Source organism: Bombus pascuorum, chromosome 1 (assembly GCF_905332965.1).
Source record: "Bombus pascuorum chromosome 1, iyBomPasc1.1, whole genome shotgun sequence".
Classification (NCBI taxonomy): domain Eukaryota; kingdom Metazoa; phylum Arthropoda; class Insecta; order Hymenoptera; family Apidae; genus Bombus; species Bombus pascuorum.
The window spans coordinates 12,171,119-12,193,916 of record NC_083488.1 but is presented as its reverse complement, the minus strand read 5'-3'; the positions used below and the strand labels follow the sequence as shown (position 1 = coordinate 12,193,916).

At 37.3% G+C, this 22,798-nt stretch overlaps 1 protein-coding gene across 4 annotated transcripts in view; it reads right to left on the bottom strand.

Moving 5' to 3' along the window:
- Positions 1-22,798, bottom strand: part of LOC132905162 (uncharacterized) — a 153,597-nt gene that overhangs the window by 111,997 nt on the left and 18,802 nt on the right. For all 4 annotated transcript variants that reach the window (XR_009657750.1, XR_009657751.1, XM_060956183.1 and 1 more), the window contains exons 2-6: positions 2,172-2,532; positions 1,639-1,923; positions 1,277-1,550; positions 373-577; positions 51-235 (exon numbers count right to left, since the gene is read on the bottom strand). Coding sequence is in view for 2 of the 4 variants with exons in the window: in XM_060956183.1 (XP_060812166.1) it covers positions 51-235; positions 373-577; positions 1,277-1,550; positions 1,639-1,923; positions 2,172-2,532 (1,310 nt within the window). In the remaining 2 variants the exon portion in view is untranslated. The remainder of the gene's footprint in view (positions 1-50; positions 236-372; positions 578-1,276; positions 1,551-1,638; positions 1,924-2,171; positions 2,533-22,798) is intronic.

Below are 22,798 nucleotides of genomic sequence, written 5' to 3'. Positions count from 1 at the left end.
AACTATTTCTACTCTAAGTGTGGCTTTTTATTTCAAGTAATGACACTTACAACACCTTGCGGGAGACCAAAATCGTAAGTTGGTGCTGTAGTAGTCGGTTGGTAAGGACCACGAGCGTATCGTAGTATGGCTAGCTGTTGAGCACGCGGAATACCGCATTCGCCAAGCGAACGAACTTGAATCCAATACGCGCCAACCGGTTGATCCGCATTTATTACGAAGTCGTATCGTTCGCCTGTAAATCATGCAAGTAGATAGTTTACTTTCACAACCGTACCTCAATTAAAGTCTAGGAAAATAAAAGCGAATGCGCTTTCCCTCTGATCTCGGAGGGTATAAAAAATCGAGTAATCGAGGTTAGAGGATTTTTACCAGAGAATGAGATGATCGTGTCCACGGTGGCTGGCTGGACTGCTTCTCCGTCGGTCGCGATCACGGTAAGGGAGTGACCTTCGAACGTGATCTGAGATGGACAGACCGATCCAAAGGAATTGATCAGTCGGAAACGATAACGACGGCCGGGAGTTATAGTGAACACCTCCAGGGGTGTATTCGTCATGAAACCGGTGTTGGGATCCTGCGGACAGAAACGAGTTCTAGAATGTCTCGCGTCGTTTGTATGGGGCTTCATCAGAGTTCCAAGATTTTTTCAGTTAGTTTACAGACTGAAATATGAGATCATGGGGATGATTGAAAATTTATATGCTGATGAAGGTCGTGTTTTGAGTGACGAGATTTATTAAAATCTAGTAGAGGAATGAGAAATTTTAGATGCGGTGACTATAGTATTCCGTCATTGTCGTGATTGGAAATTTATATGCTAATGAGGTTCCTATTTTGGGTGACAAGATTTATTAAGATGTAAAACAAAAGTAAAAGAAACTAAAATAGAGTATGTACAGTGATAAATAATTTTTCTACGCGATATAAACATTGAAATATGAAGAAATATGAGTAAGAAAGTGATCATTAAAAAATATGAGGAGAAGGAAACACAGTACAAAAGATTATGCAGTTATGAATATAATGAAATGAATGAAATTGAGACTGATGAAATAAAATTCACCAAAATAATGGAAAATTTATACGTAAATGAAGTTCCAGTTTTTATTAGGTTGTCCAGAGTAGTGACAATTAGAAACAGACTCAGAGAGAAAGGAAAAGTGAACGAAGTAGGACATATATGATTACGACTTAATTTATAGGTATCGTAGATATTTGTCAAAGATGGAAAAATAAGAGATAACATAACGAGGATAAATTTGACGATTCGTACCCTGAATTGCCCTTTCCCGTTGATCAATACGCTTTCAGGCGCTTGACCGGTGTTAACTGCAAGACGACCAGGGAAACGCTCGGCCGCGTTCTCGTGGAACCAGTCGCTAAGGAGGACGACGTGGGTAGTGAGATCGTAGTCGTAAAGGTTGCTGTTAGGGTCTTTGCTCGGTGGTTGACGTATTACGATACTTCCGTAGAGACCGTCTATTTTCTGTAATCCTGTGTGAGCATGCCAGAAATGCGTACCTTCGTTTCCAGCTAACCATTGGTACCTACGTGTACACAAGCACGTGATAAATGCATGAAAAGAAAATTTGGAAAGAAAAGCGAAATGAAGAAACACAATTGGTTTATAGTTACCTGAATGTGCTACCCTCCTGAATAGGACATTGCGTTACAAACGGTACACCATCGTAATATTGGCTTCCTCTTTGCCATACACCGTGCCAGTGAATGGTAACTTCCATACCTTCGATGTGATTTTCCACGTCAATCACGACTTTGTCACCCTGACAGACTTGAATGCTTGGTCCCGGAACCATTCTATTCGCTGTTAAAATACCTCGTTCCACGCCATCTGCTAAAACGCACTGACAGTCGCTCCAAACGACGTTAGTTGCGTTGGGGGTGCAAATTTGGCATGCCCTATAAATTATGAAAAAATATTAAAATTGCATAAATTTGAGTTTGGAAATTCAAATGTCTCAATTTGAAGTTTGAGTGTCTAGTAGATTAAAAATTTGAAAGTGAATTAAAAAGTTTGAGAATTTAAACGTAGATTTGTTTCTTTATTATTCTCATCTCTGTTTTCCTATCACAGCTAAGATGTTAAAAAAGAATTTTATATTCATGAATTTTGTTCTTGGCTGAAAATTCTGAAAGATGATACTCACGCTCCAAGTACAGTGTAGTATTCAAGGGTGAAATGATAGTAGCATATCCTCGGAGGTTCATTTTCGCGACAAGCTCTGGCACACTCGTCGGGCGAGGAAAGCGCCGGATTTCGTCGTAATTCAGCTGTGGCGCGTTCGCTATAGTCAAGGGGTCTTGTCCTTGGTGGTCTGACAGTCACCCCCCGACTACCAAGATTGTCGATTCCGCCGAAACCACTTCTAAATACGTTACCGGTCGGATGGGTCTGTACCAAGCCATGACTCGAGGGGAAAAAGTCGGTGCTATCATCGGTAAAGATATTGCCTGTCTTAATAGTTGGAGTCCAGAAAGAGGATGCTGGCGTCTGATCAGCGATCACATCTGTAATTGGTCGTTTCAAATTAAACTTAAAAAATGTAAATTTTAAAATTTGAATTTGAAAGTTAAAATATCTGAATTTAAATTAACATTTAATTCACTAAATGATACGATTAAAACAACAGTGTCCTATTTAATTTAAAATTAAGAGAACTGGTTTCACAGGATATGAGCAAAGATGATTTAAAGGTTTCGAATAAACATAAAACTCAATACGAAGAGAGAAGCTACCAGCAAGAAGACTAAGAAAACGGTGGACAGGTAAACTGGAAGATGTTCTTCGGGTTTTTCGCGATATAATAACGCGTAGGTAAAAAATACTATAGCAGAACGAGCATAAAGTACAATACAGCAGATGTGGATAATTAACAGCGGACAAACGATTCAATCTATTGCTATTTATAACAGGTAAATACACGTTTCAACGCTACAGTATTTCATAACTATAACAGTTACGACGATGGTGATGCGACATACTATACACGTGCAATACGGCGCCTAATATTGTTTCAACGCTACCACTATGACGATAGATGAAACAAGCGTGACACAAAGAAAGCAACGAGACAAAAAATTCGAAAGGTTCTCTTGTATCATTTCACGTGGTACGTGTAAAAGTTACTTCTCGATTTATAAGGAAAAATAGCTCCGATTAAAACGCGCTACCGGCTCCTAATGCACATTCACAGTCCTAAAAACGATCATTTATCTCGGGCGTCTTTGTCGGTTCAATGCTACAAAAGTATGCGGGAGAAGGCGATTTACGAGAGAAATTGCTCTCGAGTACAGACGCAAACTCTCGCGAGTCAAGGTGGACGTTATCGTTGGATTATCTTTATCTTGACCCTCGACGAAGATAGCGAGTAGATGATTTCGTTGTGCAAATAATAAGTCTGTCCTCGTTGCTTCGATCGTGACAAACGTTGCGAGAGAAAAAAATTCACCGTCCTCGAAATTGAAACACGATAGTATTATTAGTCAATAGGATAATTACTAGCAGGTACAAAGAACGATTAACACATTAATTATAACAGCTACAGACCGAGTTATAACCACGAGGTGTGCGGCCCAGAATGAGAGTAATGCGCGAGCGAACCACGATTAATTTGATGGTCACATTAGCAGCACGCCTCGTGCTATATTTTCCCTTTAATTATCGCGACGCTCGAGTGACTTTCGCGAGCGGTTTTCACAACATAGATGCCACGGCCCGCGGCCACTCGGATACCCAATTATAGAACACCGTATTCGTAATTTATTTTTCTGTTATTATCTCGGATTTCGTTTCAATACCTCAAGCAATTCTGATTTTATTTCGATTGCATTACTTGTTGGTTTCTATGAAATATTCATGGGAAAATCAGTTTCCTTTTGCAAAATTTTTATTAACGTTTGTAACGTTGTTTTTCTTGTTTTTTTTTATAAAAGAAAATTCAATCTTGAGCAATTTTTTCGCGTATAATCCATTGCTATCTAAAATCGAAATGAACAGAATTCTAACGAATATAATTTGGAACTTCCATGAATATCATAGTTTCGCTTAAAAATCATTGCCGAGCTAGACAGTGCTTTACAAACCGGTTTTGCCACGTGAAAAAAATCGTGAGCACGAGAACATTAAAAAAGGATCTAAAGGAATTTCGGATTGCGTAGCACTCGCCGCGGCTTTAAAGTTCTCGTAGAATGTTGATCTAGGGTAACGTTCGATGAATAAAAATCACGCGGTACACTTGCCTCACCGTATTTGTTCATTGCCGCGGTAAAACCGTCGATGTCGCGTGGGACTTCCAATGAAACTGGAAAATCTGGTGTTACTTATATAACGAGTGTACAATACTTTATTGCGAAGAATGACATTGATGAAAAGTAGAGAAAGTTAAATATTCATCGATAAAACAGCGTTGATTAAATATACATACAATATACACCGATTGAACAGTGGAAAAAGCTCGATATACATTCATACGTACTTATTTTATCTGACAAGGAAGAAATTCTGAAAAAATGAAAATTATCATATCATCTCATAAATAATTATCAAAACATGTCTTAGTTCTCAGATGTTTTAATCGATTTGTATTAAGATCATGTGAATTTTCTATGAAAAAATGTTACGTTTTATTTCAAAACGTCTTCCGCTGTTTAAGACTCATAAGCAATATCAAAACCGTGTGGTGTAATAGTGTAATTAATAAATTTCTCAGTAGAAGCGTTTTCCTATTTCTTAATAATGACCTTCATTGTGTAAAACTTAGAACTGGTACGAGAAACGTTATAACCTGATAGACTAATTAATCAAATTCTCTATGCACGATTGACACTATCATTTACTTGTACCTTTCTATGAGAACAAGACTGAGCAACGAATTGGCACAAGAACTGTTTTTGGATATTTAACGACTCTGCGCAACTATTCTCAAAGGTTTGTAGTATTGTAATTCAGCGTTCTATCCGGTCGCACGTCAGGCGGTCGGCCTCGTCCGCAACTGGCATAGGCGTGCATTATTTACGACCCTACACCGAACAGACATCGTGACGTAAAAATTCTTTGCGGATGAATTATGCCGCTCGCTTGGTATGCGAATTTTTTTCTCACACAGCCGCGGTACATCTACAAAGCTTTGAACTTCGCGTATAAGCTTGAAAGCTACCATTTGTCTAAACTGTACCATGGCTTTTGTGGTGAACACGATGGCAACCACGCTCTTTGAATATTCCACGAAGAAGACAGAAAATAATGCAGCGGAAAGAAGTACGGAACTACATTATCTCGATTCTTTTTCTCAATACGTTAAGTAAGCGCGACTATGAAAACTGTTGTTACCGAACGAACCATCTTTCACAAATCGAGAAGGCAAATATAAATTTGAACGTAAATTATGATCCATTAGGCCTCACTACGAACTTTGTGTTATTTTGATCGTTTCCCGCATCTATATACATTCACGCCTGACATTTCTTCGAAAGTATATGCAAATCGCTGTTCGATCAATCCGTTTTGCAACGTTTCCGCGTAAAAGTTCGTAGCGATGCGATTGCTGGAGAAATTTCTCTGAAGGATCACGATTTCTTTTTCTTTCTAATGCTTCTAAGCTATTTGAATTGACCGATTCTGTCGACGAAAAAATTGAAATTTATAATATATATACATATATAATGTTCGATAATTATTGCATTCCACGGGGTTTCCTTGATCTTCGTTCGCGTTACCAGCAAATTACTTGTTACCGATTGGTACTAAACGAATGGTCATAAAACAAAGCATGATTCGCTTGAAAAGGAATTCTGTCGCAACGACATTTTAGTAATCGATACTTGGACTCGCAATGAGTTCTCTTTAATGAAAAAAAAAAGGTCTATAAAATAGATAAGAGCATAAGTGAAGCTGGTTTTTCGCTCTTCTACAATTCCCGTAGCAATTTCGTAAACCATTCGATTACCTAACTGAGTAGGTAAGAAAAGAATGTAGATTAAAATTTACTGTTGTCAGAGGGTCGGTAAAACTCTCAATTTCAGCACAGTTCAATGTAGAAAGTTTTGCATTTGTTCTCTGATTTATCGTTCGTCCGGAAGAACGCGATTTGCCACATTGTTGCGCAGCTGGGAAGCCATTAGCAACAAGATAATGGGACGAAAAACGTGAAACATGAAATTAACAGGATCTGTGATAACTTGTCAGATTACGATAAGTTCTCGGATAAATTACAAGCTACGAATCTTCGGGTAATCGTCGAAATATTGTTTATATCTAATGCCATTGTATGGCTACTGTGCTAAAGGCGATGTAAACTCGGTAAAGACAAGTAATATACGAGGACGTTTACGGGTGGTAAGAGTAGAAAGCGTGAATAAATTCATGCATTTAATGATTTCTGTGATTCGGATTTTGAAATACGTGAAAACTGGTCCTGCGAGAAGGCACGGGGCGCGTTAAGAAAACTTCAAAGTCACCTGCGCTACGCCGTGTTTCAATTGGTCTTTAAACGACTGCACTTATCGTTAGAAACGGTCGAACAAATTTGTCAAAACAACACTGTGGCTGCGATGCCGCCCTGACGGCAGACTTTCACTGTATTTCGCACGCCACCTGTAATGACGGATCTCCAGTTCGATGTGTCATCATCTGACGTCTCGTGGATCGTGTTCTATTACGCAATTTTCATAGGTTTATGTAAGATGGAACTTGTAAGGAAACGCGGTTTACATAATATACCGACCGCATGTCTATGGTCGAACTCGCAGACCGGGGTTAGAGAGTCCACCTACGTCGGCTGACTAGAAACCCTGTCACGCGAATGCCTTTTATGATGACACTGCGATAAAGCAATGGTCGTGACAGTCCAGTTTGTACGTCATGGGAGGAAAGAACAATACGAATGTGTAATGTGTCCAGCAATTCCTTCAGTCTTTCGTTGGGGAAATGCTAGCTTTGTCGTTAGTCAAGGTAAGCGTACGGTTGCGGAAGGGAAGATAGATCATTGTGAAAGAAAGATAGAACTGAGTCAAATGAAATGATAAAAGAAAAGATGTTTTTGGAAGGGTTTTAGGCCACTTGTAGCGGCTAAAAAAGGTATTGGCGCACTATTGTATTTTTTATGGTATTTAATATATTAATTAATTAGGCCAAAGTGAATCAAATTTCGTATGATTTGATAATTCTTTCGTGTAGCTATAATAATTTGATACTATGAAAATTAAATGTAAAACCTGGCACAAAAGGGCTTGCTTAAAAAATAAGGATATGTTTGAGTGAAAACTGGATTGATGGAGAAATTGTTAATAATTTATTTTAAGACTCCTTCACATTAGTTCGAAGTAACTCGATTTCAAATTTATGTTTATAAAAGTCAAATAATAGGCTAATGAAAACCAGGATATTAAAATTTGAAAGGATAATTACAGTTTAGTCAATAACAGATTTACATTAATAAAGTAATCTAACTGGTCTGAACAAGGCTTAGAAAATAGTAATAGTCTGGACAGATCATGAGAGATATTCAAATTCGTAATTTGCCTCTACAAGATATGGATTGAGGCGTTCCGTACATAAACGAACACGTCGGTTGTCAAGCTGACGCGAATAAACGAATTGGATTGGAAGGATTGGTGTGAACAAGCGGTATTCGAATAAGGTTAACAAGGGTTAAGAAGTAAATAAATTAAACTGGGATTTGAACGCCGAATTTCGATCGGAGCAGCCGAGAAATTAACAAGAAAGCCGTGTTTCGAGATGTGTTTTCTTAAATCTTTCACTTTCATTTCTTTCATCGAACATGTCAGGTTAATAACATGCACAACGAAGTATGTTTCACATTTGTGCTGTCTTATTAATCTCTATTTAAGGAGTAGTTAATTTGGTATACGTCAAAACCTTCCACGTCGCCTTAACGTCTTAATTTAGAAAATCTTTCCAATTACGCCATACTTATGCTGTAATTCATCGGTTATACAATGCCGTCTTCCACGTTTCATTACATTAACGACGAGTTTCACGATTACTGTACGATGTAATAAGCCAATTGATCGACTCCATTAAAACTAATCGTTTGATTAATGGATTGATGAAAAATGAGATAAATATTCAGAGGAATTGAAATGGAAAAAAACCACGAAGGAAAAATTCCTTTCATTTATATTAATTAATAATAGTACGTTCTTTTAATTGTAGAAACTTGCGAACGTAGGATTTCTAGTTTAGCATTACCATAAAATTACCAATTGAAAATGTGTTAATTTCATCGTTTTCACGTAGATTTCATGATACGAAACTCTCGAAAAGTATACGTTGCTTTTAAACTGTTGTAATTTGCCCGTGCTCTTTGTTCTGATTCAGTATTCTTATAGGCGATCGATCCGTTTCACACGCTCGAAAGGATAGTTCGAAACAACAGGACGCCGAACTGGGACAAAGGAAATAAAACGGGACCATTGGCAACGCTTAAATGTCAAGCATTCGACGTCGATCGTGTCACGAGTCAAAGTTTGTCCTTTCCTTTGGTATGCGATTGAACTTTGGCGTCGTACTTGAATAAACAGGGGAACGTTGATGCGCGCAAAACGAACGGTTCGGTGTCTAACCTTTAATTAAATTATCGGATGGATGGTCGTACGTTTTATACTGCTCGTGCAGATCTAACGAGACATTAAACTGCTCTTTAGAAATTTATAGTGAATGTTATATAGGTTCACGTCGTTATATTATTTTATTAATATTAAACGTTACATTATTTGTAATTATAATATCATTATACATTATACATTATGTACATTTATATGAACTACATTTATTTGAATAAACCTTTAATTAATGCCTGATAAAATGAATTGCTGTCGGTCGAATCCAGTTATCTGAATGTGACCAATTATATAAACTAGTTGCTTCCCGACAAGTTTATATAAATGGAGTTCTACTATAAGTATAATATTGCAAACAATAAAAATAGAAAAGTAAAATTAAAGTAAAAAAATTTACAGACAAATCTAACTACCTTCATCAAGCGCAGTTTATTCACGGTGTTTATTAATAATTGTGATAAATGTGAATATCGCAACGTGCAACGGTCGTTCGACAATTCACGTATTCACGGCTAGATTTGCAAGCGCGTAAGGAAGTGAGAGTAGAATTCAGCGTGTTGCGTACGGTTGCGTGAGGATATTACTGTTTCGTTTTATTACGTATCGTTAATGATCGCGATAATTATTTCCCGCAGAATTAGATGATTGAATTATTATTCCTGTTGTGTAATCTACCTATATTTTTTATTTCTTTGTAAATAAAACATTAATAAAATGCTCTCAAATGCTTTTTTTCTAACACGATTATTTTGAGCCGCAGAATAATCGACGAAGAAGTTACTAACTGTGCATAAGATTCGTTTCGTAGGCGGACCGTTAGTCGAAGATATTCGCAAGATATTTGTAGTCACGAGACTACATACATAGTCACAAAGGCTCATCGCTCTAAAGTTCAAACAAAAGGTAAAGTTCAAACAAAGTGAGATCGTAACGGAATGCTATTGATTCGAGGATTAATGTTGCGCCTTGATCGTGGTTTCGCGTCCTCGTTCTTACTGTCGACGATCGAGCGATCAAAATGTCAGACTGTTTATATTACACAAAGACACTTTCGTGTCTTGACATTGTAAAAAATTACCTCAGTATCCTTCGAGACTATTAGATAATAACGATCATCTGTTATTATAATACTCCGTTCCATTATTCGAATGAAATTATTCGAACTGTTGAACCATCGATTACTCGGCCGATTCAACCTGTTCCATATACCTTGACCCGTTTACATTTCGACGTTTTTACATTTGTTCACGAATAGATCAAACAATCATGTCCAACTATTTCCTCGATATCTATAGATGGAAAGAGACTAAAAACTCTATCCTAATTATCACGCTGCAAAAAGCCACTGCATTTATCTCATTAACATTCCTTACTCTTTTCCAAGCAATGCCCTTCGAAAACTCAACTAACGATACTTTTTATCGGCACAATAAATAAAGAAATAAGAATATCGTATATATATTCCATTGCACGCGAGTGTCATAGATATTAGCGTGAAAAAGAGGAGATTAAAGGATGCTGTGTATAGCTTGAAATACAAGCTAAGATAGAAAGCGTGATGATCCGCGAATGAACTTGGCCTTGTCCTTGTCCTCGTCTCATCTTACGGAACACGCTCGACAAGCGTTCCTCGAGTTGTGCAAAAACTAGGTATTGTGCAAACGGCAGGAGAGCGTCAGAAGGTGAAGGGAAGGTTCAGCGAGTGTTGCATCGCGTTCGTTCGTAACGTCGGCGCCGCATAAACACCGTTTCGATTGCGCTAATGAATGTAATAACAGTTCACTCCGAACGAAAGCTTTCTAGTCATCGGGATTACGTCTACATAGATTGCCGTGTACAATTGAACGCGGCCGTCTTTTATGTCTCACTTTTCTCTTGCTTTCATCAAACCTATCATCTGCATGATTTATGCGTCAACGTGATTGTTGTTTCGCGCGGCACCATTGCGTGGCGTTGGTTTAATAAAAGCCACCGTTTCTTGTCTGGGGTTATTAAGTCGTTTTGTTCATTTGCTTCCTAACGTTTGACGCGAGATGAATGGCCTTCGTCATCTATCATCTGTTTTTTATACTTTTGTTTGTCAAGGCGTCGCCTACAGATCGCTCCAAAGCAAACAACTCTTGACAGTTGTATATTTCAAACAAGATATATTTCAAGCATTCTCAAAAAGAGATTGCAGATATTTTAACGAGGCGTATAACTGGCCATTTCTGGGTTCCGTTTCCGCGTGTTTATACGACGTGCCGTTTCCCGGAGAGACGTCCCCTCTGTGATCAAACGTACACGGGTTTAAACGATTTCGTTGTGTACACCGGCGATAAATTCACCGTATAAACGAGGCAATCGCAGCCTGATCAAATTAATGACTCGGTGGAGCGGCTGACGCAAGTGAAAGGCTTACGATCTCAGGCGATGAGACACCGGAAGTACGCGTGCACGAGCTCGCCATGAAATTTCACGGCCGATTCTATCGTTAAAATCGCCCTACTAACGTCCGATGCTTCGCTTTCCTTGATTCTCCACAGGTATTATACTCAGACCGGCAGCTCACAGAGACGAAACAAAATGTGTAAGTATGTACTTTCGTCGAGAAATGTTCCGTGAAATTATAGCTCCTCCCACGTGTTCGACTACTTCTGTAATGGATGACGTATATTTTTGTTCGTATTTTCTCATTCTCAATCATTTCGCGTAGAGATTGGTTCAAAACGATCAAAACGGTTCTACACTTTCTAGTGGATGGAAATTGATCCTGTACATTGAGATACATCCTATCCTTTCGTTTCAGTACTTTTATAATGGATGATGTATATTTTTTTACATCCTTAATCACTGCACGCAAAGAATTTGCTTAAAACAATGAAAAAAGTTCCAAACTTTCTAGTGGGTGAAAATTGATCCTTCCTATTGAGACACCTTTTGTCCTTTCATCTGAGTACTTCTATAATTAATAGGCGATGCATATTTTTGTTTATCCTTAATCACTTCAGACAGAGGTTTGTTTAAAACGATCAAATAGTATCTACATTTCCTAGATTGAAAATAGGTCATCTCGAATTGAAGAATATCTGTTTCTTTCTTTTAATTCTAAACGTTTAATAATTTAATTATTAATTACGCGGCGAAAGTCGATGGTTTTTACGTGATGCCAAATTGGCTCTTTCACAGAACGCGCCCCTTTTAATGAGGCTGTAAATGTCGGAGTCATAAAATCAGAACTCTGTTATGTTTTCCAAATACTTTTCCTTATAGTCGTTCGTACTGTCTCCGCGAGTTATGTACGAAGACATAATTCAACTTTTACGATGAACATTTTATGCGTTTCCTTTCGTTTTTCTCCCGGATACGCGAATTGGTATAAACAATTTCTCGGCTAATCAAAAGTTTGTCGTTTTATCGTTGTAATTTTCTGGACGATTATTTAAGTAGGTGTCTTGGTAAAACGCCTTTGGACCTTATTCTGCCGTGAAAGCGTTTATTAGAACCCCATCCAGACTTAATTACACTTTACATAGCACATATGGCTTTATAAATCTATTATTTTCGAGGTAAGTTTCACATCCGTAATATCGACTATGATAGTAATCGGTAACTGCATTTCACTTTATCAGATATACCTGGTGGAAATTAGTTTTGATTGCTTGGCGGAGTTATTCGAAAATTACTTCAGATATCGATCTAGTTTTTTACGTAACGAATGCAATAAAGTTTCCAGAGATTATCGAAACAACATTCTATAATAGTTATTATGCGATACGAATGTTGATGCATTTGTGGAAAATTATATAAAATACGAAATATATCATAGAACGTTTAAAGTAAAATATTTATTTCTGAAGAAAAGGGAAGGGTAATGAAAGAAACTGATTAAAAGGAGACGTTATTGTAAATGAAATTTATTCCCGACTGTGTTCGACTATTTCACCAAATATCTACAATATTCAATTAACGAAGGCCGATTGAAAGATTGACGACTGTGGAATTTCAAAATGCATTAATTTTAGAATTTTTTTAAAGTCCAAAGCATTGAATCCAGGAAGTTTCAGACATCAGAATCTATTAAGTTGCAAACTTCGAACATGAAAATTTAGGAGCCTCTGAATGGCTGCGAGGGATTTTAGAACGATAATTACGATATTTAGTGAGTGAAACAAGTTTCTGTCTAGATTCTATTTCCGTTTACTGACATTCGTAAAAATTCAAATTCTCATAAATATCCGCAGTCCGCTAACAACGTAAAACGAAAGACTGCGGGAAGCATTTTGTCAGCGTCGATACAAGACAATTACGTTGGAAAAAATAATGTATGATAGAAGATGTACGCGCTCGCGTCTAGGTTTGCATCTCGTCTAGAGAGCCTGCTCCTTTCTCTCGTTCGCACTTTTATTTCCATCCGTTCGTTTCTTAGCGAGACAGACAGCCGGTTGATGACTCGCGGTTTATTTTCGCCAGGATACCGCTCGCAGGAATACATGAATCATGATTGCTGCCTACGAAATACATGTACACAACCCCTCGACATGTCGTTCACCACGCCGGAATGATTCTTCTGATGTCATGGCATCGTTCATCCCGCCGATGTTATGCAAAGATGAGGCGGGAGGTTCATGAGATTTCGTGATTTCCGTGGCAAAGGTTACACTGTGCCAGCGGATTATTTAATAGAACGTACGGATCTCTTCGTGCAAATGTTTTGACGGGACAAAGAGCCGCGTCAGTCAGAAAATGAACAAAGAAACGATGTAATTGATCCTGACGAATATCCAAATACAAACGTCGTGCAATTTGAAGAATTATGCCATTGTGAGGTATTTGGTTAATAGTTCCTTGTCAAAGCGGTAGAATACAGTCTTCAAGTATAATCGAATCATTAGTTGCTTAAATTAGTTGCTTAAACAGTTTTAATTTATCGATGATTATCGCACAGTGATCGTTTTGTTAATTGAGTTATTATCAGGCTGCGGATGTTTCAGTAAATTTGCATTAAAACGAATTTAATAAGAAATCCAGGACTTAATTAGAAGGCCTAAATAGAATAAATTAATTACTTTATTTTTTATGGATTTCCTATCTATGTTTCTGTGTTTTTAAAATTTCCATAAGTGCATATAACCTACATAGTTTACTTATTACGAAACCAAAGTGGCACTTCTACGCTTTCATACGCGCTAATCGCTTGCGATACGCTTGGAACTCGTTAGAAAATACGATTAAATTAAACGTATCTCTTTTGAAGTATGCGTCAAACGACCGTTCCGCAATTTAAACGCGAATACATCGAATAAAACATCGCCTTACATCACGCTTTAGATCATAAGTGTTCTAAATTCTGATCTCGTCGAATATTACACGTGGTACACGAACGCGGGATAGTTATATTTTCTTTTGAAGCAGCTTCAATTCCTGCAACTACTTTATTTTCGACAGGTAGAAAGAAATAACAAGAAATCCAGTAAGAAGAGCGTTGCATACGAATCGGTGCAATTATGCATCGAAATAAATGAAAAATCTCGGTGATTTAATGTCAGATTATTTTTTTAAGCTTGCAGGACGTGAATTCGCGAAATTATGTTGATATATTGTTGGCAGCTGTCCTACGGGAAAAAGTAGTAGAAAAGGGGATAAAGCTTTCTCGTCAATTAGAATCGGGAATCCAGTTTCCGTTCCGTCGCGATTTCTCACAACGCGAACCTTGATAACCGTTTGAAAAACAGCAAACATCGCTTACGACCATTTGTTCTGGTGAAACCGCACGGCAGAAGAAAGACATTACATCACGAACACTATTCCTTTTTATCGACTTTCAGTTTACTATTGGAAATTGAGTGTTACTTGCACAATTTCGCGGGTGGGGAAACGCGACAGAAAAATGGAAGAGTGACAGGCCACCGACTTGGCGAAAGGAATCGATCCTTCGTGGGAATTCTTATTCTATGTCGATGAACCATACAAATTTTATTTATATAATTTCTTTCTTTTTATCTTCCCGATTTGAAAAGTAGACTTAAGAAATACTGTAGGATTCCGTTTATATGGACACAATTCTTTTTGGACAAAATTTTACTTAATGTCCGATTAAAGGAACTTTTGCTTTGAACGCTAAGTGCTACTTATGAACGGAAGGTCGTAAATAGTAGGGAGAATAAGCGAATTCTTATTATACGAATTCTAATTATGGGAACTATTTATGCCACAAGTTCTTGTAAACGCAGTTTTATTGTAGTATAATTGGACAATTTAAGAAGGAGAAGTTCCAAGTTGAAGATGGTATTGCAAAATGTTCAACAACGAGAGGTCGATATGAATCCACGTGCTGCTGGTGAAATGCAATACGTAAAAGGTACAAGCTTGACATCGTTTTCTTAACGAGGCACGTTCCTATCTTTTCATCGTCTCCCCATGAAAAAGCGACTGGCTGCATACCCAAGGGAGATCAGGAATCACTTGATTCTTGAATTGAGTTTCTTTCCACCGTAAAACACGTTCACTCTGATAACCTTACCTTGAAGAACCTAATGAGAGAAATACCATCGAACGACATACTAAGAATTTCACTTAATTAAGTAAAACAAAAAGAGGCACACGCGTTTCACTGGTTTCATGGTAAAACAAACGCGATAAGGTTAAATCTCATTGGATCGAGATGTGACATCAAAATGAATAAGATCGATACTTTTATTACATAGTATTACGAATCGGTTAGCCGGAAGGAATATTCAATTACGCTTTCATAACGAGCACGTAACCTCGTCGTTCGATTAGCTCAACGACAGAGTTGCTGAAAGTAAGTACCGTAACAGTCCATTCGATTTTTTTCTAGCCCGTAATCGCAGCGATCGTCGATTCCTTTACGACAGTCATCTACCAAATCACCTTCGATTCCTTGCCAGAAGGCTTCGATCAAGTTCTATCGACGTTGATAAAAGCGGAAGGCCAGGTACTGTTGTCACGATCGACTTGCACGGGAACGAATCAGTCTGAGATCGATTTCGTTCGCGTTTGATTGGCTGCTTACTGGCCGAGTAGTGATGCAGAAAGCGTGACACAGTTTCAAAGTAGCGATCGTGGGACAGTCGCCACGGAAATGGAGAGTGATCCAGCGATCTACGTATATCTACTATATTTTCACTATTACAGTAGCTTACCACATTTTTTCGATGCATCCAAGTGTATCATTTATTGTAGAAAACTTTTATGTATATACATAATTCTATTATATATGTTATATGAAACAGTTAACAGTTATATGTTATATGATTATGCTAATAATATATAGAAATTGCAAGTTACCTTTTCTGCTTATTTGATTGGCAATATATATTTCATTTAACGTTAAGAATCTTATTTTAGATATATAATTTAAATACCAACTCTGATGACTTCGAGTAGATTTGTGCTTTCGATCTCTGTAATGAAGTCGATCGATCGTTACGTTGATTTACAACAAACCCATATTACCCAATTAGTCTTCGTTTATGAGTGGCAATAACGATGCTTTTTATATTCTGACATTAATTTTCTCTTCGATTTTTTTGAGTATTATAAATTTGTTTAATAAAACTTAATAAAGTCTTACGGTGGTCTGTTGAGAAACATATTGGAATCTAAGCGCGATGGAAATTATCTTATGACTAATCGAATTTGCGATCATACAACTGTCAGAAGCACATTTCTCTCACATGCCAGTCATTAATCTCAAGCATTGCTATTAATAAGATACGGACATCCTCTCGAACTTGAAACATTCGTAAAAATTGTCACTTTTTTTCGTATACTTAACGATGCCAAACCTTGACCATGATCGGATTAGTTTCTTATTATACTCCAAAGAGTTGATATCAATATTACAATTTGCACTTCTTTTGGTCTACCTAACGATCCCGAGTTTCAACCACAATCAGATTAGTTTCAAGTTTGCATCTTCTTTCTTTTGCTTAACGATTCCGAGTTTTGACCACAGTCTAGTTTCTCACTATACTCTGAACTATTTTCTACTGACAGCACCCAATATTACAGGATCTAGCGTTACAGATATCTATTGCGTTCCGATGTCGGTAAGTATCGTGTTTATTCCGTGTATATTATGTTACATGCGAAATACCAACTGGTTGAACGCGATGAATCGAGTCGACAGTGGTTCGATCTTCACCATTGACCTTGGCCAACGACATCGGGGCTCATTTGCCGATAAAAGATGGCATTCGACAGTCAACGACCGACAGAAAAGCGGTCGAACTAGTTTTGTGTATGCACGAATCATGGCCTACTGGTTTCACCAATGTCAAGTGCACGACGGACTTCGGTCGAAGACCGGGTCCCTCTTGCTTAATACCCGCTTTAATGGATTCTCTGCCCTGGCGTTGTTCGCCTTCGAATCTCTTTTCGAGACCGGTGCAAGAGCCTCGAACTTGCTTCGATGCCAACGATTCAATGTCATTTGAATTTTACAGCGGTACATAAATAAGCTTGGCGTGGGCGTCAAGGAACATAAAAGAAGAAATAAAAGAACTAGAAGAAGAAAGGCTGCTATCTTTTTAAGGAGATGCGTCCAAGTACGGCGAATAGTTTGGTACTCAACTTAATTAAGCAACTAGAGTTTCGTATGGTTAATGAACCCACGTTGAGACGTAATTTATGCCCGACCAAATGAAAGCCGGCGAACTTTTGATGCGTGGAATGAACGCTACGCGTCGCAATCGAGACACGCACGGTTAATTGAAAGCAGCTCGTTCGTCCAAATTCAGGGGTAACGCACTATAATTAACTGTCGCGCCGACGACCAGGGATTTTTCGTTGGTTCCTAGGGAGTTCGCGTAATTAATTAAATGCTAACGGAGCGTCCACGGGGGTTGCGACTCTCGTGAATTATTTACACGTCGATAATTTCAATTACATGGTACACGTGGGATTAGATTACTGAAAATCCAGTGGAACATCGATGGTTAGTTAACTAATGAATCGTTAATCGGTGGAACAAAGAGGGAAAACGGATCGTTGTTTTGTTCCACTTTTTCTGTTTCTTCTTGAGTGCGCTGTTTTCCTAACATACGCTTAACTAATTTTCAGACCTTTATGGAAACTATATCGGGAATGGTACGAGCAATAAAAACGAACGTTCTTTCTTAATGATTCTTTTATTTGAACCGACTCCTTACTTAGCCAATGGAAGTCTTTTATCAATCTTTTAACCTGGGAATATAAGTTTATCTATCACTTGGATTCCAATTCCTTCAATATAATAATTTCTTTATTAAAACATTTCCTGGCTTTTACGTATCGTTTCGTTCCTATTAAAAGTGGATTATATCATACAATTCACAAGGTTTAAACGCAATATAAAAAATTAACTTTATTAGCTTTTAAACCCATGGCTATATAAATGATGTATTATTATTAGAAGAACAGCTCGATTAACAAATTAATTGGGAAACTTAGAAGAAAAATGACACACATGACAAAATCTTTCATTTGAGGAAGGAATCATTTGAGGAATTCAATATTGGCTACTAATAAATTTACATTTGAATTCAAAAAAGACTATGTTTTCATAAAAAGTTGAAAACTCATGATAAAATTCTCCAAACAAATATAAATATCAAAACCATTCTATATGTATATATAATTTGTATTGCAAAATTACCAATTTATCTCTGTGAATGTCTTGATAGTTTCAGTACTAACACTTTGCTGCAAACCCTGCAAACATTACAAAGAGATTTTATCTTTCACGTTTCAGACGAAGAACAATGACAGAGAAGTGCAAACAATTCGGTCCCCTTCTCGGTGTCGTGTATGTTACTGGCGAATAGAACGAGCTAATTGTTCGCAAAAGCGGAAGGAAGGTACGTGGACGCTTTGATCACCGAAACGAACAAGTTTTCACTCGAAGTTCTTCCGTGCAGATACAAGGATCGAGGCCACGTGAAAGGCCTTTTGTGCGTTCTTTAGAGACAGTTCACGAAACGCAACGTGCGTTCGTTTCCCTTAGTTTTCCTCTGTGTATCTGTATATATATCGTATTATACAAGTTTTAACCTTTATGTGATTGCAGTGACCTAGCCCACCTCGTCTCAACGTTTACTGACCTTTAACGGTACTTTTATCGTTAATGAAGTCAGTAAATTCTCATTGTAATCTCAAGAGTTGTTCTGCCACTACTTTTGCAGCTACGTTCCTGTCTGCTCGAGGGGAATTAAACACAGAGACAACTCGTCCCTCCGAGCGTTCCCACCGATGAAAACGTAATGCGCCTCAATTGCAGACATTTGAATCAATTTGTGCCGATTTACCTGACTTCTTGCGAACAGTCGTTTCTAGGCCATACCTTGCACCGGAACGCTAGGTGGTAGACCTCGTGCTTTCTTAATTGAACTCTAATGGATGATGAATGAACGATCGATGCAATTCTTGTCAGAGATAAACGTTTCTAACGTTACAACTATGGAGAAGAAAATTGTCAATAGTCTTTGTATTGAAGAGCTTTTTGAATACATGAACTACAAATCGATGGCAAGTATATGTAGAGGAGACATGGGTATCTTTCTCCGATTTTTATTTATTTTGTAAATGGACAAAACGAACAAAGTTCTTTAGTAGTCATTATAATAGGTATTCGTGCAAATTCATATTTTATATATTCCTCTATGTTATGTGCATACGTACTGTTGCATCTTCAACGTTCGCACAAATGCATAAAGATCCGCAATATAATAATCACCAATTCATATATAGCTAATGTTAAAAAAACTGAGACTTCCAATACCTAGAATAGGCTCGATTTTTCATCTTGTCTTATGAGCCCTTTTTCTAAAAAGTTCCTTGATTAATAATGATATCTAGATCTTATATTTTTGAGTATATTTCTTTCATTTTGTTTTCACCTTTCGCTCGTGTCGCAATGCTCTTAGCGGCACACCAAGAGAAAAGATTTCCAGAGGTACTAAATATTACTGGACTTTAACAGAGACACATTTTCGATGTTTCTCTATCTCTGATCGTTCTGCGTAAAATATGACACAGATTACACGGATTTAAGTGGAAGTTTACATCAGAGACACGTGACTGAAAACGAAATGAGACGAAAATTCAGCAACTTTCATCGGCTTAACGCACCAAAAAATTTCTATAATGCTAACCACGTATTATAACTGGGCAAAATTTTTGTGTTCTTTGAACATCAACAGAGTGTGCGACTCGTTAAAGAATACGTGACATGTGTACTAATTCTCTTAATTTTCTCTTGAATTAATATTATTTTAATTCGTCGACTGTAATAATATACAAAGCCTGTCACGTGTAAACTTGACATTTGATCAATGAACGAAACGCAAATCGATAATTATAGACACACGTTTTATGATAGAGTAGAAGAACATGTGTATCTGATATAGAGAAATGGAGCAAACATAGAAGGCAATAGAATATCTAGGGCGTCTTGTCCAGTGAGCAAGCGAGCACATGACTAGCATGAAAGTTTGCGAATTAGAAGCGTACGTAACTGGAATTTGATTACGTTTCGTGTACTTGAAGCAAGTTGAAAGTAAAAGGCATGACTAGGAGCTAACCTAGCTCGCTGTTACCGGACTGCAGCATCGGACTGCTCGAACTCGTGGAAAACTTACGGAGGAATATTTAGAGAATCTATAAAATTGTTCGTATAATTCAAATCACAGTGAATATATTAAAAAGAGAAAATTTTTTATACTTACTATAATTTTATTTTAGTTTATATTATCAATTACTTCATATTCGTAAAACACGAATTAATAAATGGTCTTCAACCGATAACGATATCTAATAATTACACAAAAATAATGGAATAGTTAAAAATTAAATAGACTTTTAAAATAGAATTTAAAATAAAAAAGACACTTTCTACAAACAAAGGCAAAATTTTATCACAATTCTATGTAAGAAGGACGGAGAGTCCGAACAGTATTTCACACATAATCGTCGCTATTATTCAACTGTATACTCTCGTCAATATTCACGTCACCGATTCACGTAACAAGATTAACCGATGCTATAGGAAATAATTTATCTATATACAAAGTGACTGAACATGCATTCGTAATCTCGACGACGACAAAAACGAACGGATGCGATAAATTAAACAGGAAGCGAGGAATCGGTACGACGTCGATTTACAGCGCACTTCATGTCGTGTATCCCCTGAACCTAATATTATCATCTGTCATGATGTTTCGTGCATTCAGGTTCGATATGCCGAAGGATGACTTTCTCCTCGCATATTCACGTGCGGAAGAGGAGATCGCGTCGTCGATGGAAAAAAGTGTTCGCATCCAGGAACTAGAGTGTAATTCCACTAGATAGAACAAGTTTCTCCTAGCTTCTTCGTCAAATATTTCTGACGTAGGAATTCATCTTGAAAGTATGTGGGAACCTTATGGTAGAATAAATTAAAACAATTATCATTCTGCGATTGCTTTGAATAATTGAATCAATTCCAATTTTTGTAAAAATTGCAATATTCGATATACTTTTCCTTATGAAGTTAATCGATAAAAGGAATTAAGAGCAAATTAAGAGGAATTACGTTTCTAAGTAGCACAAATAGTACAACAACATTCATATTTTTGTGTAACCTTAAAACAGTGACCATAATTAAATTCATTATTTGTTGCCTTGGCAGAACACAATGCTAATGTCAAAAATTCCGATTTCGTTTTGTGTAGGCTTAAAGAAGAAACATCCACCAATTAATTGTATTCTCCTCCACACGATTTCCTGTCGATCCCGTGCGAATAAAACCGCAAACAAACATAATTTCGTATAATTCCAGCTCATAAATATTATCGATCGAGTTCCACGCGGTGGTGGAAGAAGGTTGCCAAGGCCGCGGAATATTTCGCGCGAAAACATTGTACTGTTACTCGAGTAAATGAAGTTCGAACGAAAGTTAGGATAAAATAGTTAATCCAAGTATTTTACGCTCGTGATATTGAATTCTTTACGATTCTGTCTAAAAGGTCTGGTTTCGGAAGGTTTGTATTATTCCAAGATAGATAGTTTATACAATAGGAAATTCACCAATTTTCAAAATTATCTGTTACTTTTCGTTTGCTTAATAGGAATTTACATTCAGATAAATAGGTTGAATCGGTAAAAGTGCAATTAAATAACATTAAATAAATGTTCGTTCTAATAAATAAAGTTCTACTGTATATAAATCTATACTCTTTCGTTCGCCACGTGGCTCTAATTATATCGAATGGATAGAAACTGTATTCCGTAAATAGAGCACATAGCTGTGGATTTGCGTAACCTTTGGTTCATTGTTATACCGCTTTCTTTTCACGGGGGATATCGCCTTCTATCTCGATCAATTTCGCCGTTTAATCGACGGTAAATTTCTTCGCTCTATCGCCAATGGATAACAGCTTCGAGTCACGGTTGTATCGCTGTATTCGCTATGGTACAACGAGGGCAATAGCAATAACTGAAAACGATGATTAATAACCGCACGAGCTACAAGGCGGTATTTTACGACGATAAATAAAGGATACGACACACTAGTCGCTTAAGTGACAATTTTCACGCCCACTGAAACGCGACTTTCGCTGGTCCAGAACTTCTCACTTTCGAGCAATTGAGCTGCACGCGACCATCGAACGAAAAGTGTCTGATCATAACGATACTCAATCTACTGTCAAAGATTACTAGTCAGTATACATATAGTTGACGACGAAGAACTTTACTTTGGTGTTAATTTATACTAGAACTAGTGATTAGAATGATTAATTCATATTTTCTCATGGATCATATTTATAATAATAAATTTTAAGATTTTTAACAGAGGGGAGAATTTAACTATTTCGTTGTAAAGTATGTGCACGGATAAAGTTTCTCTTTTCGTTGCATTGTGCACCTTTTCACATATCATCAATTTTTAATTTTTTAGTACAAGTTTTATATTTTAATTGCTGGTGGATTGCGATTTCATACTTTCGACGTAAATCAAATGCAGGAAAGTAATTGTGCAACGCAGGATTCGTTTTCTGACTCAAGTTCTTGTTTTTTTCGTTGAAACTGACACGTTTACGACTTAATCGAATTAAATTGTTATGGGTCTTGAAGCTTTTCAATTAGATGTTTTCTACTACAGCGTCTTTTGTACTTGTCACTGCAGAACTTTCTAAGAGATTTTATTCCTACGTCTTGTCGTCGATTTCAA